The sequence below is a fragment of the Myripristis murdjan genome, chromosome 12, assembly GCF_902150065.1.
Source record: "Myripristis murdjan chromosome 12, fMyrMur1.1, whole genome shotgun sequence".
Classification (NCBI taxonomy): Eukaryota; Metazoa; Chordata; class Actinopteri; order Holocentriformes; family Holocentridae; genus Myripristis; species Myripristis murdjan.
Genome location: NC_043991.1, coordinates 15,827,390 through 15,844,791, shown reverse-complemented (window position 1 = coordinate 15,844,791; position 17,402 = coordinate 15,827,390). Strand labels below are relative to the sequence as shown.

Here is a 17,402-nt window from a genome sequence, read left to right as displayed (position 1 = left end):
GAATTTTGACTAGTAGGCTATAAATACTACTTTGATATACCCAATTTTAGTTGATATGTTGTAACGCAGAAGCATAATTCAGCCTTAAGATGCATACAGAGGTGTAGTTTCACATTCCCACTGATCTGTAATATATTCTTCACTAGTCGACCTTATTCACAGCAGCCATTTTGGCATGAAATAGCAGAGTAAACATGTATTACTAATTATATTTATTATATTAATTTAGGTTCTGTTCCATAAGCTTGTTTACCTGCTGCTCAAGTCCCACCTTTACCAACTCTTCATCAGCATGTCTGGAAACAGTCTCCCACACATGTTTTTCATAATTTGCAAACCACAGGGTTAACAACACACCCAACACACACGCACATACAAAACACCACGGGAAGGGAAGCTGAGGAAGATCTGAAGATCTCTACCAAAATACTCTAATACACTATTATTGCTCTTAAAATTTAACGGACAGTGTGCGGGAGCCTTTGTTTTCAATATTTCTTTCATCCAAATAAGTTATTAAATATGTTATCGCTTTTAGAAAAACATCCACATCATGAATCAATAAGAAGACATGTAACATGACTTGAAAATGATTTTAACTTTTTTTCTTTGTTCAGATCTCTATACAGCTGGAGCCTTGGCCTGTAAGCCTACAGTAGGTATTTTCTCTGACTACTGTGATTGAAAGACATTATATAAACATTTCTAAATTCATGTTGAACAAAAGAACATGTGAACAGCACAAGTTGACCTTTTTTGAAATGTTTGGAAAACATTGAAACAGCAATGTCCTTAGGACCTAATACCTGAAAAAACACACAAAACCCTCTCAGATAAATACTACACATAAGCTTAAAATCAGCGGACTCTAGCACTCTCTTCTTTGATTTACTCTCGAGCACAATATTAGATTAAAACAGCCCTGAGTGGAGAGGGAAAAGAAGCCATTATTGCACAATTTAAAGAACAGTTTGCATACTTTCGTAAAGAAATCTCTCTGAAAGAGCTTGGCGGCAGATATCTGATCTGCAGAGTTTTGAAAAGAGGAGCAGCTTCCACCTCGGCCAAGCAAAATCTTCTTTTACGTCTCTTCAAGTAGCTTCCGAAGGCTCCTCTGAATCTAGGAAGAAGGAAACATAAAATGTAAAACATGCACAAGCACCTGCTGGGAGAGCCGTGTTCAAAAACAATCGCACATTTGAGAAAAAGGGAGAAACCTGAACAATGAAACTCCCACGCACTGATGATCTGACAGCTAAACACCAGGTCACTGTATTGTCTATTCATACTACACTGAAAAAAAAAAAAAGGTCACTGCGGAAACGTGCCTTTGAGTATTAAAACAATGGCTGTTCATGATGACAACCGGACAAACCTTTTCCAGCTTGAACAGGTTGGTGGACAGCTCCCCGTAGATCTCCGCGTTGAAATCGTCCTGCGATCTGAGGTTCGCTACATTTCTGGAACAAGACGTGCAGTCAGTGCCGACAGCCTGCACAATGCTGCGATGCAAAGTGCACTGACGCACCCACAGAAATCACATATGCAACACATGAAGCGTTTCAGCAGAGTATGCGAGGTTACTCTGATGGGATGATGCAGTTCATCTTAGAAATCAGTAAAAATACATCTATAAATCAAACCGCTTCTTTGTTTTACATTTCAAAAGCACGATAAGACATAGATATGTAGATGGATAGACAGATAGATACACAAGTTATTTCCAAAATCCCATCAGGATCAAGCTCTTACTCGTTCCGTACGTACTCGCCCATGGACACCAAGGAGTTGAGCCGCTGCTCGAGAGCCACAATCTTGAAAGCCATGTAACACGAGGACAAGACAAGAACACTTACTCTGTTAGGACACACAAGCACAGCAGCACATCAGCATCCAAAACCCACAACAAAAGCTTCATCATCTTTCATCGTCCCAACATGCCCGAAACGATGGAAATTAAAATCTCAGCTTCGTCTATTGTCTTGTCTTGAGTGCTCTAGTTTCTTGGATGCCACATAATGAAGGGTTACTCACAAGAAGAGATAGATTAGGAGAATGGTGTGAAGTGACATGGACTGCAGGGATTTTTCTTTGACTGCTACGCCCTGGTTCGGCTTGGCTGACCCTACAAATAAAGCAAGATTATATTTATGTGCAAAATGAGCCGAGTACATAATAACAGCAGCTGTATTAGGTTTACTTTTTAGTGATGGATAAATAAGACAAAACATAAAGTCGATAAGCCAACAGACCTATGATTAATGTGATTAATATAATAACAATGTATTATAATTACTCATGATTACAACCCCCATCTCCATTGTTACTGCTTTCCCTGAGTGGAAATACTGTAACCCAAGAGCTCAAGAGATTTAACAAAACCTGTTTGCTTCTATTGCCTAACAGGGATCTCTTCTTGTGTTACCGTTCTGAAGGGTGGCCCCGAGTTTTTGGCTCGGACTCTGGAGGTGGATGTCTGCATGGACTGAAACCTCTCCGGTCTTCACTGCGCTGAGGAACGTGTCTGGGAGGCCAGGGAAGTCTGTTTAAATAAACAGGCAGAACCTGTAACTAGTGTTGGCCGCAGCTTGGGTAAATACTGGTACTATCACAAACATCCTTTTTGCTCACTGAGTATTATACATGAGCAATGTGAAATGAAAGAGGAGGGCACTTGAGATGAGTCAAAACTGTGGACTAACGTCACAAAAATGGAACAAAACGCGTACAATAGACTAGGCAGAGAACTGTTTAGGAACATAAGGAAGTATCATTATTCATAACTGTGTCATGTAGTCCCGCATGAACGCGGAGGATAGAGCACACACCAGCCATTTTGTCATAATCTGGAGTCTGGGATCCAGAGCTGCTGCTCTCCATCATGTCCTGCCGCCTCTGGTGCACAACACCGTCCAGGTCGGAAAAGTCTCCGGAGAAGTCCTGCAGGGTAAAGATACAGGCAGGAACTCTGTGGATGCCATACGTACAAAGTGGCCAACTGCACAACAAAAGACTGGGTTATTTCTATACACGGCTTCAACAAACTTAAATAAATAGAAACCCGCCATACGCACTGAACACATCCTTTACAAACACATCCCAATAAAGGGACGGACAGACCCCTTACTGACCAGGGGAAGAGACGACGGGCAGTTCACTCTGAAGCTATTCTCACATGAGGAAATTATGGGGCTGCTCCCAGTATTGTCCACCTGGAAAGACAGAACCCAGGGATTAGAGCCGAGAACAGAAAACTAGGCCCATTTGATTAAAACATTAAATCATCGCTTTACACAAACAAGGTTTTGCAGGAGTAATGTACTGTAGCTCCTGACCTTTGCTTTGCATTTTTTGGTGGATTATTTAAATCATGTTTGTCTCTTTTAAATATATTTGCAAGTGCATTGCTGTAAATCGACACTGCATTCAGGAAACATCGGGTAAAACACATAATTGCTAAATCAGCGAAGCAAAGAAAATACTGCAGAGGTCAGGAAATTTGTCCTTGGCTTTAGATACTCCACATGAATTTACATGACTTTAAGAAATGTGATATCACACAGCTTTAAATGTAGTACAGTATAACGTGATGAAAAAGACAAAGGGACACTAGCTGGATGCACCACCACTGTCCTACATAACAGCTTGGGGAGAACTGAAAACAATATCAAATGGTTTCAAAACAGGTGAACTGTCCCTTTAAAAGCAGACTGATAAACCGTGTTTTTCTGACTCTTCTTATTCAACGATCCTCATGCTCATCAATAAATTTCCACTGAAAAATGTCCCAAATCACGCAGCACTTACGTCCAGGTGAATGCAGATGGATTTCAGAAGCTTGTAGGTGGTGTCTCGGGAAAGGAACGACACAAACACATGCTGGAAGACAGACATTTAGAGTCACTTTCCTGTTTGAGTCATAGGAAAACAAAACTGCACTAAATGTATGAATGCCAGCCATTGATCTTACCCGCTCACTTGTAGTTGCAATCACAAGAGCATTTGGTACTAAGATTGCGGTTTTGGTCTTTTTGATAAGTGTCACAGAGATCACTGGGATCGCAATCTGGAAACAAGACGACACACTTTTTACCACCAGGCACACAACAGAGAAACTGACAACAGAGAGTTCAGATTTGGTGTCATTCTGCAGGCTGTGAATTAGCATTTCTGCCATTTAGTGTGTAATCTGAAATCCCTGAGGAAAATCTGAATGGTTTTGTTCCAGGAAATGAAAGGCATGCAAGTGAAAGTTCAGGGTGAGCCTGAGGCAGCTGTGTTTGGCGAGCTGAGTGATACACAAGAGATCAGTTGTAATTTCATCTACTTTACTGTTTTCTGTGTGTTTGCTTGTATTTATTGTTGTGCAGGTTTGTATTCTGTTATGGATGACAAAACTGAGATCTTCTTCAGCAGCATTATTTGCCACGACTATTATTACAGTTTCACCAGGCAGACAAGGGAAGAAGATTAGAACCACGCAAACACTAAAACTTGTGCTCTAAGATTAATCTTAGAAAATGTGAGAGTTTTGAGATTAAAGTCGTAAAACTGGGGTTGGAGTCAATTCTGAGAAAATGTGAGAATTTTGAGATTAAAGTCAGAGAATTGAGATTAAACTCATCATGCAAAGGAAAAAGTCAGAATTCTGCGAAAATGTGAGAATTTTGAGATTAAGGTCAGAAAAATCTAGGCATAAAGCCAGAATGCTGACTTAAATCTCAGTTTTCAGTCTTTTTTCAGAATTATGACTGTAATCTCAGAATTCTGACTTCAATCTCAAAATTGTTACATTTTCTCAGATTTCTGACTTTTTTACTCAGAATTCCTTAATGAATCCCAGAAATATATATATTATTTTATTAGTTTGTCCATAGACCTATTCTGTACCAAACAACAAAAATGTGTGACAATGAAAGGTCAGGGAGTGGCTCATTTTAGCCCACTTTCTCCAAAAACTGGCATTGTGTTCGTGAAACCTGATATTAAAAGTAACTGAAAGAACAAAACTCACACAGGCGATGTTGCTGGATGTATTTTCATCCGTGAGACAAAGTGTAATAAACATGATCTATTCTTTGTAACCATCATTTTTGTGATTCTTGAAAAAGCCCATTCACATTTTCCATTTTGGACCACACATCAAAGAGTGGAAATGCTGATCTACTGCATACAAAATGAAAAAAGACAATTTCCACTTATGGACTCTGTCAGAAGACATGAAATGACACTGAACCCAAAAATGTTCAAATGATCACAAGCGCAATTGTCATACCTTGGTATCTCTGCCAAAGACTTTGGAATGGAAGCAAATCCAGTTATCAGAGACAAACATTTTGCCCTGGTACAAAATGTCTTTCTGCAGAGCACAAGTGTAACCTGTCGGCATAAATGTCACATTCAGACTGATTACACAATATCATATCAACATGGAAACACTGTGCCTCTCACGTCCTCTTGACACTTACTTTGTTTGAGCAGCTCGTCTTTGCTGACTTCCTTAAATAACTTGTGATACTGGGCGTTTGTCTTCGATAACTAAAAAGAAGAAAATGCACATTAAACAAAAGTGCAACAATATTTGCATAATGTTTTCCCGATCTGACTGAGTACCTACCTGGCTGGGTTGGGATTTCTTTCTTTCCAGTTTCCTTTCACAGTCACTCGGACTCAGCAGCGGGGAAAGATGTTCAGCAGGTTTAAATCTGGGAAAAGGGTCAGCGTTTATGACAAAGCATGCGGCAGCAAATTATGGTAGTACTGATGATTAGTAAGATAAAATGGAAAATTTCAACAATACTTCATATGAATAGCAAAAACCTGACACAGTATTAATATCAGTAAACCAAATAGGACAACAACAAAAGCCCTTCTCAAGGGACAGTCTTGTCTGGTGTCAAGCACATTTATGTAACGTCTGTTTACACAGCAACATCAGATCTGTACACATCAGTTATACTAGATCATGGAGGTACAGGTGGCATAATGGAACTGCAATTTCATAAGATCATACAAACATCGGTCACGGAGAGGAACAATGATCCAGGACTATCATGAAATGGTTACAACGTTGTCTGAGCCATGTTGCTGCTTCAAGGCCTCCATCATCAAAGTGCTATTTTAGTTTATCCACAATATTATGCAATAGTTTTTGTTTTTGCTGTAATCAGTTTAAAACACAGAAAATCACTAGCAAGTAAGGGTGCTAAACTGAGCCATAAATACTGAACTGTTCAATATACAGTACAAACTACGAAGTGCAGTGTTGCAGTGTTTTAAACAGTCTTAGCAGGCTTTTGCCTTTGAAAGAATATTTGATTTCATGTTGTTATCCCAAATCTCTGAATGAAAAGTTATTTTTGCATACATTAGAACATTATAAATGGTAACTTTTTTTTTTTTTTTTTTAAATTGTCATCCAAAAACCACAACACAAACTGAACCGTGGGTTTACTGAACAGTTGCACCCCGACTATCAAGATAAGAGTTTGTTGTTGTTTGTTTTGTGTCAAGTGTCACTGTAATGAAGGCTGAGCTGCACAGACAGCTGAGCCTCACCTCATGATGGGCGGCTTCCTCCTGGCCTCTGAGAAGTCCGACTCTGTGTCCACAGATGACTGGAGGTCGGCAGGTGACCGCCCGCTCCTCTGCTGCCTTTTCTCACTGCCATTGTCCACCTCAGACCTGGACACACAAAACATCTAGTGAAGAATAGTCTACACTTTGGTCTGAAACTGGGGTTTACCACCAAAACCTGCGAGGAAGACAAATTTGGCACATCATGCACAGTGCATTACATCACACTGTTATCGTTGCTGTTGTTTTTTTTTGTTTGTTTGTTTTTTGTTTTTTAGCTACCTGTATATTCAAGATTCAAGATTCAAGATTCAAGATGCTTTGTTGTCAATTCTGCAGTTACGTGCCAGACATACAAAGAATCAAAAAAAAAAATGTTTCACTCTGACCTTATCCACGGTGCAAACAGTGCAAAAAGTTAAGTATAAATAACACAATTAAATAGTGCAAAGAGAAAAAAAAAAGTAAGAAAAAATGCTTTAAAGAGCAATACAAAGAGCAATATAAACAGTATATGGTGTGATGCTAGATTCTGCATTATGTATACTGCTTTCTTGTATATGGCTACATATATATTTGGTATATGTACTGATTTCTTGTCCTGCATGTTTGCATGTTCCTGATTACATGCAACATCACATACATTGTAACTACATACATTTAATCTATAGTTTTGTTTTGTTTTGTTTTTTTTACACCTGTACATGCTCTGATTCTGAATGTGAACATGCACTGATTTTGTCCTATGGCAATAAAAATTTCTTTGTCTGAGAGAGAGAGAGAGAGAGAGAGAGAGAGAGAGAGAGAGAGAGAGAGAGAGAGAGAGACCGCCAGCCTCTACTTGTCTAGTCTAACTTGCTGCATTTAAATATTTTCTCCTGGGGTTTGGGCTGACTGAACTTGCTGACACGTTTAGGTTTGTCATTGAAACTAAAACCCAGATATCAAAAAGAATGATATCTCAACTTCACTGTGCCACGCGTCACACTCCTCCGTGCAGTGATTAAAAAAAAAAAAAAAACAGCACAGCCCTTTTTATTTGCGAAACATAAACAAACAGCAGCTGACAAACACAAATAAATGGCTTTGCACTCTGTCTGTATGTTTATGCATGTCAAATAACACAGGTTTAAAACGCTCTTCCATGGCCTTTACTAGCAGTCACTGGCCCATTATCGTCTAAACCAAAATCTGGAGCGCCTCTTTGGGCCTTGAGGTTGCACACTTACGTCGACTGGAAGCTCCGGGAGTCTTTCCCGACGCGTTTGGCGGACTTTACAACTTGCTCCGGTGTTGATAGCGGGGTTAGAGGTCTGTCCGGCTGCTCGATCATCAGGACCATATCTTGAAGGGCTGCCACTTTCACGCCTCCCCCATTGGCCCCCCTCTCGGCCTTGCACACGGACAGCAGATGAAGCCCTGAGACGGGAAATTTGGGAAGATCGTACGATCAGCAAGGAGCGCCACAGAGGTGGAGCCGGGAAGGGGGAGGGAGCACCGGGGAACAACATCAGGAACAACAGGGATGTCACTTCTTCTTCCTGGGACTGGACAAGCGGAGCTGTGTGTGCCACCTTGCAGAGATCACACTTTCAACATGATACGCCCCTCTTCTCTCAAATTTAAGAAATAATAACCTGTTGGCGAGCTGGACAAAGTTAAATATGCTTGAACTTTGCGGGGCCCGTAAAGCGATGAGCGAGTGCCAGCAATATTGTCCCACAAGCGCTGTTAATAGCATATTTATTATTAAGTGTTCTTTCAGTTCTTAATCATTTTCTATATATATATTATTCGGTTTATAACAATATTTCTGCAATCACCACCAAAACTTCGCCGCATAAAACGACACAAGAAGTGTTGCTTTAAACTGCACTGGAGAGACTTAGCCAGCAGGGGGCAGCAGAGTCCACACAATGTAATGGTCTCTTTGAGCCAGGCTGTTGTTTTACCCCCTGCTGGTTGGAGCCAAATAATGTGTACATTATGCCTACTCCTATACTATTTTTATAACAATTGATACAGAAATAAGAAGTTAGAATATATTAAAAGTATACCTATATACACCATGTATACACAGGACTATTGCACTATTGAATCATTGTACAGTTCTACAGGTATAAATTATTGCTTAGATAAATAGTCAAACAAACAATTAAATTAAACAGTTAAGTAGTGTACAGTTATATCTATCAGTTTACACTCACTGCAGTTTATTTCATGCACCCAGTGGAATGACATTGACACCATTTGTTTTGTGTACATTTTATGAGTCCTGTCCCACCACAGAGTCAACCCCACATCAAGTGAAATATAAACACAGTAGGTAAGGTATTTAATAGCCTGTTGTTTAAATTTCTTTAGATATGAAGACACCTTAACGTGTTTTGTCATACAGCCTCTTACTGTGTTTCACTATTGAGTGTGTTTAAAGTGATAGTCATATACATATTTTGGTATTTGTTGGTTTATGTGTCATTGAATCCCTCCCTGTTACAGGAACAAGAGCTTCACTGGGAGTGTACTGCTCGAAAATGAATGAATAAGATACAGACTAGAAAACAACTTGATTTTGGGAGGTTGAAAAATTGTTTTAAAAGATGAACAACAACACCCATTTATTTTGGTTTCAGTTCAGTTCTCTTTTCAGCCGCTTGGTTTCTAAAATGGTGGAACTATTTTCTGTTGTAAAATAGTTACACCACTGTAATATCCTACTAACGCCAACAGTTTTAGCATGCTGATTAATTAAAGCAGGCCCACAACAATTTTGAGTAAATCTATCAAACAATAACTTACTTTTACTTTCCAGTGAAACTTGCCAACAGATCTTTTCATTGGCATAACCGGTTAGCTATTGAGAGATCACAGTCAGCAAGCTAATATTTTTGGGTGCATTTGTGTAGACATAAGCAGGCCAGGAGTGCATGTGAAGTTAATGACACCTTCCAACAGCAGACCCTAACAAGGTCTGGGTGGGAGCTTTTTGTAATCTTCACCCAGACAAGCCACCTTCACTTTTCTAAATTTCATATGTTGTTGATGTTGTATGATGTTATATTTTGAATAAATTGAATGAAATTAATTGCTCACCCACACACACTTGAAATGCCTTTATACACCACCAGGGGGTGTGAGCCACCACCTTAAAACCCCTTGAATTAAAGGACTATACCACTGATTTTACATGTTTAGCATAAACATGTAATTGATTTACAAAATGGTTTGTTGCAATGTACAGTGTGGGTAAATTGCAGTAAATGGACCCAACAGTCAAACTCAGTGGTGTGGAGACAGATTACTGAAGCAGTGGCTATACCACTCTATTGCCTTAAAGTTAGCACAACAACTAAGCAGCATGTGGACATATTGTTGAGCAGTCTACTAGAAAAACAGAGGGCCACTCAGGCTCAAAACACATTCCCTGGCTTCGTTGTAAGGCTATTTCTATTCTTCCCCGTATGGCTCAGTCAGTCCACCTTGGATGGACTGGTTGCGGAGAAGCTTTCAAGCCTTTGCTCCACAGTCAGCCACCCACCCTGCTGATAGGATGCCTCAGCTGAGTTTAGGTAGAACACACCACATCCATGCCAACAAGTGAGGTACCTGTACTGAGTGCAGGTCAGCTCTGCCAGGCTTCTGTCTGGCCAAACAAACCCTATCAACCCTACCTTGTACACCCTAGCAACTGCCTGGAAACACCCTATCGGTAAACTCATCCAATCTGGCAGCCACCAAAAAACAAAAACAAAAAATCACCACCTACCACACCCTCTAAATTGCCTGGAATCACCCTGTCACTGATCTAGTGCACCCCAACAGCTACCTAGCAACCCAGTTGACAAACCCTATGATCAACCTTGTACACTTTAGGAAACATTCAGATATACCCTAGCAAACTGTCACAGATCAGGAGAAGTGTAGAATCACAGACAGGAGGAAAGAACAGCAACTTCACAGGCAGTACAAGGCCAAACAATTCAAAGCCAGAGGTCGGTCCATCAGGCAGAGGAAGAGACTCTTGAGGCAGGACTCACACCAAACTGGCTTCATAACAAACAGGCAACAAACATTTCTAGTGAAATTCTCCTGCTCTTCATGTTCCCTAAGCAGATTTAATTTCAAGGAGGGGATGATATGATTGAGCTATCGACGCCAGAGGAATGTTTGCACTTTTTAGCCTGATGCTTCTTCACCGGGAACTTCACCTTTGGGCTTTCCCCTTTTTGTATTGGGATTGAGATCGGGCACTGTGGAGCCTTCCTGATCAAAGAATACCTAAAAGTCATTGCCAACTTAAGCCAGCTAGGGAGGAGATATTGCAATGATAAAGCTATGATGCACAAGCCATTTGGACAGATGATTTGTGAGAGCTGCACCAGGAAGAGTTCATCATCTCTGGCATGTTGATATCCACCCTAAACCTGATGGCCCACCTTGTAGAACTCTATCAGGGTAGACATTGCTAGATATTATTACTGCAGCATCCAGGATTTAATTACTCAGGCCCTTTGTAGCATGGCATCTTCCCTCTTTCCTGTCTATCACTATTGTCGCTTCCTAATAAAACAGAAATGTCAAAAAGTGGCACTGGCATCTCAGACCTTGTGTTTCAAGACCCATTGATCTGGAATGCAACAGCAGAACAACATAAAGGGGATGAACAATATCAATTAATCACATTCCTCCAATAGGTCACATTCCTCACATGAATCTGTTCAATCAGTCAGAGCTGCCAACACCATGGACAACAGACACGACAGCCGATGTGCTAAGGGTCTCATGGACATGTGATGCCTTTGCGGTCATCCTTAAAATGGCAAAACATCCTGTGGTGTATACTGACTTTCTGAAATTTTCTCATACATGCACATTCCCACTGAAATCAAACAGACACAATTTCCATTGCTTTCACACAGACTATCAAAACTGAAAAAGCACTTAACTTGCAGTCCACAGACACTTACATGAGTCAAACATACTTCTGCAAAGTTTTGTGTAATTCTAATAGATAGATAGATAGATAGATAGATAGATAGATATTTGACTTACAAATGTTACTTTTATGTCAATTAAAGGAAATATCTGTTAAAAGCCATAGGTAGGATCACCATGATTACAGAAGACTCCACACCAAAAACCATTAAATAATGCAATATATTCTCAGCATAACTCAGCAACATTCATATTTCTTACTCTAAAGGTGAAATCTGTTTATTCTCTGCCTTGCGTGGGGAGAATATAAGCAAATGTTCTCCAACTCTCCCAGCTATCCCCTTGGCTTGAAAACACACAGCTCAAGCCAAGTCAAACCCCCGCCCAGTGACTCTGAGCTCTATTTGGAAAATTGCAATATGTCTGCTAAGCCAAAATAGATATTACCAGACCAAAATGGGATGAAAATATGACTGAAAGGGATGCAACAAAAATAATGTTAAAATGTCTAAAACTTGTAGAGGAAATTAACTGGATGAAAAGTTTTAGCTGAAACCTATCTGAGTACTTATCTGAGACTTTAAAAAACAAACAATAACTTGGATTAAAAACTTAAAGATGCCAGTGTGCTACAGACTATACACTTTATTATGTGTGCATGTCACGAGACATTTAGAAAGACAGATCTTGATAGATCGATTATAACAACACAGAACCACAGTCAACACTTTGTCTTCTCCTCCAACTAAGTGTCGCCGTTGCAAGATTTAATGTAAAAATAAAAGCAGGGGGCAAAAGACTTGTCACAATTCATTGGCTATTCATGGAACAATGGCGAAGTGGGCAAAGCAAGTTACAGACAGCTAGCCAGCTATTAATCATGGCTGACAAGGAGCTAGGGTTAAAGGTATGAAAGCTGCCAGAGACTCTGGTACTGATTATACTGCCTTCGCCTTCAGGAGAGCTTAGAGACACACATTGGAGCAGATATCCAAAGAAGTGGTTATGAAATACATGAATGAGAAATGTTATCCTGATGACGCCTAATAAGCCAAAGCATTAGTATATTTTTTCTTGACATGACCCAATTTAAAATGAGGGAAACAGAGGGGTTTTTTTGTGTCCTGCAGAACATGATGAACGCCACCTGCAGATTTTGAACACTTGAATGTAGACTATGCAGTTTCAAACACCCCAACTTATTATGATAAATGAATGATAAATGTCACTCAATTCTCAAAATATTATAACTTAGAAATGGCTCGGGAGTTAGCACAACTCTTTTATCTCATCATAACCTAAAATATGAGTGCATTTTGCTCCATTTGTATATGTTTTTATGCACATTTGACATCAAAATATTAAATTCAGGACAGGCATTTAAAGTGTTACATTAATTCTATGGGTTATTAATCTTGGCATGAACCTGAGGCGCTTCATGCTTCCTCAGCCTCATCTTTAACATTACTAAACAAAGTGATGTGCCCTTCCATTTGATACTGCATAGTCTGCCTTTAAATTTGAATGAGGAATGTGTTCAGTGTCGCTTTATAGTCAAAACATGTATTTATAATTAGTGTAGTGCAACTGCTATACTTATTACCATCACCTTTTCCACATGTAAGCATCTGCTCACATCATTAGATATTATTTAAATCAGCACACTCAGTTATACCTTTGAGGTTCCCAGACCTGCAGCTCTGTAGACAATGGCTTAATTATATTAGAACAAGCTCTGGCTGATGAGACGTCTGCACTGTCCGTTTGTGATCTGTATGAGTGCAACCCGTTTCTTCCTCTGCCTGCTTAAAAACATCTCCCTCTGTAATCAGCAGTTCTCTTCGGCGTCTGTCAGCTATTCCAGCACAGAAAAAGGCAGAGAACAAGGGAGGCATAGAGGCAAGAGAAGGGTGGTAAGAGAGAGAAAGAGAGAAAGAGAGAGAGAGAGAGAGAGAGAGAGAGAGAGAGAGAGAGAGAGAGAGAGAGCAAAAATGGTGCTTGTGACGGGGGAAGATTGAAGTCCTGTTAAGTGCTCCGCTTGAAAGCATGTCTGGCCTCATTAGCTGTCAGTTGTAACAATACTGAACTGGCAGTGAAGACAGGTTGGAGTCTAGTGGTCATAAATCACTCCTCGACAGCTGCCTGACAAGCTGGGAACCAGTACACAAGCACGAGAGGCAGCCTCTCCCTCTTGACATTGCACAGGCACCCTGCGCAAGGTCGTGTGCGCAGCCATTCACCTAATCTTAAGAAATCATTGCTCTTGTCCTGCATTTAAGGAGAGTGGATTAGTTTTGTGATTGTGCAAGGGGGCTTTTGCTTTCCCTGTGTGCACATGTATCTGTGCGTCTTCGCTCTGGCTGGGTGCATTAGCTGGATGAGCAGTGGTGTGGGTGACTTCTGCAGGGTGGAGGGGGGGGAAAGAGCAGAGTCTGCAGGTCATTAATCATGGCCTCTGACATGCAGAGCAGGAGGCCAGGGCTCCCCTATGCATACAGCTGCTGGGCCACACTCAATGCACAGGAGATGTGTTGACCCTCATACATCCCACTCTCAATGCCTGTGGCTCTCATCTGTCCAACTCCCTCAGTGTTGAAGTCCGTCATTTCTGTTGTCAGGCAGACCTCCCCCGAACCAATCACACCGCTGACATTGTATGTTCACAGGTTTGCAGGATTTTATTTTTCACTATTTATGTATATTAAATCTCTATCTGATGCGGCGCAGTTAATGGGGGTTAGCTGTTTCGTCTTTGACCCCTGCGGTGCAATAAGCGATTAGGAAAGAATACTAATATAATCCATCGGTGCTTGAATTATAGTTTCCAGTGTCTATTATGTCATGCTTCAGCAAACAGAGGCAATATCTGCCATTGTTCGTCATGTCCAAATAACCCGAGACAGAAATGAATGTGCCTTCTCATTCCTGTTCCCATCCACTGACATGACATCACCCAGACATGCAGCTGCTTGCATGATGATATAAACCAGTCAGACTCTCAAACATTGAAACACTGTTTCATCATTCACAGCCATTAAATCATTGCGTCCAAGCATGGGACATCTGTTGAAAGGCGAATCCTTATCAACCTTCCAGCACAATTTGGGGGAAGCATCTGAAATGTCCAAAGATTTTTTTGGCTGCAGAAAAGTCACAAAGGGCTGGAAAACGCACAAAACAGCCTCATTTGCTAAAATGTCTCACGTGTACAGTATACTAAGCGGTGTAATGTTGCATGAAATTTATTTCTAAATACATGCGGTGCACATGAGGGAAAACAGGAAAACCACTTTTAAATTGCATTTCATCTACAATTGACATTTTTTCCAGGAACAGGGGCATTTCTTTTGATTAACTTATTGACAAATTAGGCATAAAATGAGACTAACCTGACACTAACACTAACAGTTTGCATACAGAGATCTCTGTAATAATCCTGGCCTCTTGAAATGTTGACGTCTGTTATTACTATTGACAGATTGTTATAAAATATGCGTTCACTTTCTATTCATTCCTTTATATTGTTTTTTTTTTCCTCAGGTACCTTATGTCTCTTGAGCAACTTCTCTTTCTTGTAGCTCTCACTTTCTCCCTGTCTCACTCACCATACACACACACACACACACACACACACACGGCGTGCCATAAGTTAGTGGCAGAGATCAGGTCTGCTGGTTAGACTAAACAACAGCATTTGAGAGGATTTGCTCTCCCTCATTAATCATCCTGACAGACTGAAAAACAACATTTCCCCCTTAATGACTGTATTTGGGTAATCATGTCTGCTTATTTCCATGCATGCCTCTCTTTCTCACTCTCCTTTGTACTCACCCCCTCCCCCTTTTTTCTGTGTGTATGTGTGTGTGTGTATGTGTGTTTTGGAGCCTCTCTCTGACCTCGCAAGTCTGTGGTGCGGCGCCTGCTCTGGGTCACAGTGGCCAATTAAGAGTGGGTTATATTCATAAAGAGGGCGAATAAACCGTGAGGAATGAGAGAATGTGACTGGGAGGATCCAGATGCGGAAGGCAGAGGATGCTGTCACCCCCTCATGTGGCTAACCCACTGGCCCCCGCTTGCCTCCAGGCCTCTGCTGGTCGCTGCCAAGACACGTTTTTCCGTGAGCGCCGGGTTTGTGATGCATGAGAGCTGACAGGCGAGCCAGGGAGCCCTCAGAGCACAGCCAGATCAAAACCAGCTGGGGCCATGCACATTAGCAGAAAAACCATAATTGCCTTTGCCCTCTTGTATACTACTGAACTCCCTCTGTCCGCATATTGACAACAGGCAGGGTTTAGGTAGCCAGAGGGGACTGAGCCATGCTTATGGACAGAAAGAGAGCTGGAGAATTTCTGAGAAGTACCCCTTTTAGCAATAAAAAATGCAAGTACAGGTTAATTACTTGTTAGATGTGGGCAATTTACCACAGAGGACCGTGATGGATCAGCCGTGTATCGTGTGCGGCTTGGTTTCACAGTGGTATTGTGGTGCATTTTTTGTGAGCGAGAATAGTACGTTTTCAACATTTCACCCTGTCTGTGGGTGGATGTAAGTGACGGCTTTATGGTGGTTTAGAAACATCAATCTAGCACGGCTGACATCTGTGTCCTCTTTATTTTTGGACCACTTGAAAAGCCTGCATAGTAAGATGATGGATGAAGTGATAAAGCTGGAGAGAGGACAGAACGCGTGAAAGCGGAGGAGTGTGTTTCTGGGAAGCAGTTTGTGATCTCAGGCTCACAGATAATTCAGATGAAGCATCGAGGCAGATGTTCAGAATTTGTGCTTATTAGATCCCCGCTTGTGGATAGTTTTTATGCACCAAATAATTCCACTATGTCGGGAAAAGACCAAAAATATTACCTTATTCACAGGTTGTGTACAAATTGGTCACTAAAAATAATTATACAAGTAAATAAAAATAAAGCACAGAACTCTACTTTTCTTTTTTTTTTTTTATGGCAGCAAAGCCTTGAACTTGTTCTGCTGGGTCACAGTAAGTCTCTCATTTCCTGTTCCATAAGTAAAACTGTGTGTCTTTTCAGACTTTCCCTCCGTATTTTTAACGAAAAGAGGTCATTCAAAGACCTCGTCTGTTCCAACCTTTCCTTACCTCACTCTATTCTCCATCCCTCCCTCTTTTCCTTTTTGCCTCTTTGTCATGGTCCATGTTGATAGAGAGGTCGAGGCTTGTCATGTAATGAAGGAGCAGTTCCACACTCTGTCATCGTTAATCACCGGGACTGTCAGCGTGGCACCCGGTGCTCGCTCAGACCAGCTCAGGTCGAGACCCGTCACCTACAAGCACAACAGCTGCTGTGGCAGATCGACGTGCCTTATGTAAAGCAGCACAAAACTCTCACCGATTCCTGCATAGGTTTAGAGATGAAGGAGCGGAGATAGCAGACAAGTTAGAGAGGCAGGGTTGTTATTGTAAGGTCCCTGACTGACTGGGGGGCGGTGGGCCAAGAAAGTTAATCCATAATACTCTCCCCTCTCGCAACAGCTACTGCTGAGCTGCCATTTAGCAAGGCACTGAACCCCCAGCTGAGCTGATCAGTGGCCAACAGTGGAAGACTGTATTACAGGAACAAATAGTTCAGGCCAGGGGACAGAGCCATTATTGACTTCTCTCCTGTCAAAATGCACATATTCCAATCATTTCTCCTGCTGAAATTGACTAATGTGCCAAACATACCATGACTGAGGCACTGGCCACAATGGCAGTAACTTCTTTCCTTTTGAACCCTCTGAAATACTGGAAATTAAATTGTAAAAAACTACAAAAAAGACCAGAAAATTGTTTGATAATTAGTAAACAAACAAACAATACCCTCAATGCCCCTCCAGGACCTGTCAATATGTCTTACTATGAATCTGTAATGATGTGTCCC

At 41.1% G+C, this 17,402-nt stretch overlaps 1 protein-coding gene across 2 annotated transcripts; it reads right to left on the bottom strand.

Moving 5' to 3' along the window:
• Positions 1–260: 260 nt before the first annotated feature.
• On the bottom strand, positions 261–8,025 carry LOC115368710 (GRAM domain-containing protein 2B-like). 2 transcript variants are annotated; one of them, XM_030065009.1, is made up of 14 exons: positions 7,806–8,025; positions 6,559–6,684; positions 5,618–5,705; positions 5,469–5,538; positions 5,276–5,379; positions 3,971–4,066; positions 3,808–3,879; positions 3,132–3,212; positions 2,829–2,940; positions 2,426–2,542; positions 2,035–2,125; positions 1,753–1,857; positions 1,376–1,460; positions 261–1,120 (listed from the first exon to the last, which is right to left on the bottom strand). In XM_030065009.1, the coding sequence occupies exons 1-14, from the start codon at positions 7,916–7,918 to the stop codon at positions 1,082–1,084; spliced, it is 1,299 nt and encodes a 432-aa protein (XP_029920869.1). In that variant the 5' UTR covers positions 7,919–8,025; the 3' UTR covers positions 261–1,081. The 2 variants fall into 2 exon arrangements, with proteins under 2 accessions (XP_029920869.1, XP_029920870.1); XM_030065010.1 differs by having other exon boundaries at positions 1,768–1,857.
• Between the last annotated feature and the right edge of the window lie 9,377 nt (positions 8,026–17,402).

Bases quoted from the DNA above. Each gene is read 5' to 3' on its own strand.
- LOC115368710 (XM_030065009.1), bottom strand. From the start codon at position 7,918: ATGGTCCTGATGATCGAGCAGCCGGACAGACCTCTAACCCCGCTATCA. The intron at 5,380-5,468 runs GTAAGTGTCAAG...TTATGCCGACAG, and splicing joins AGACGAGCTGCTCAAACAAA to GTTACACTTGTGCTCTGCAG. The intron at 3,213-3,807 runs GTAAGTGCTGCG...CTGTCTTTCCAG, and splicing joins CCATCTGCATTCACCTGGAC to GTGGACAATACTGGGAGCAG.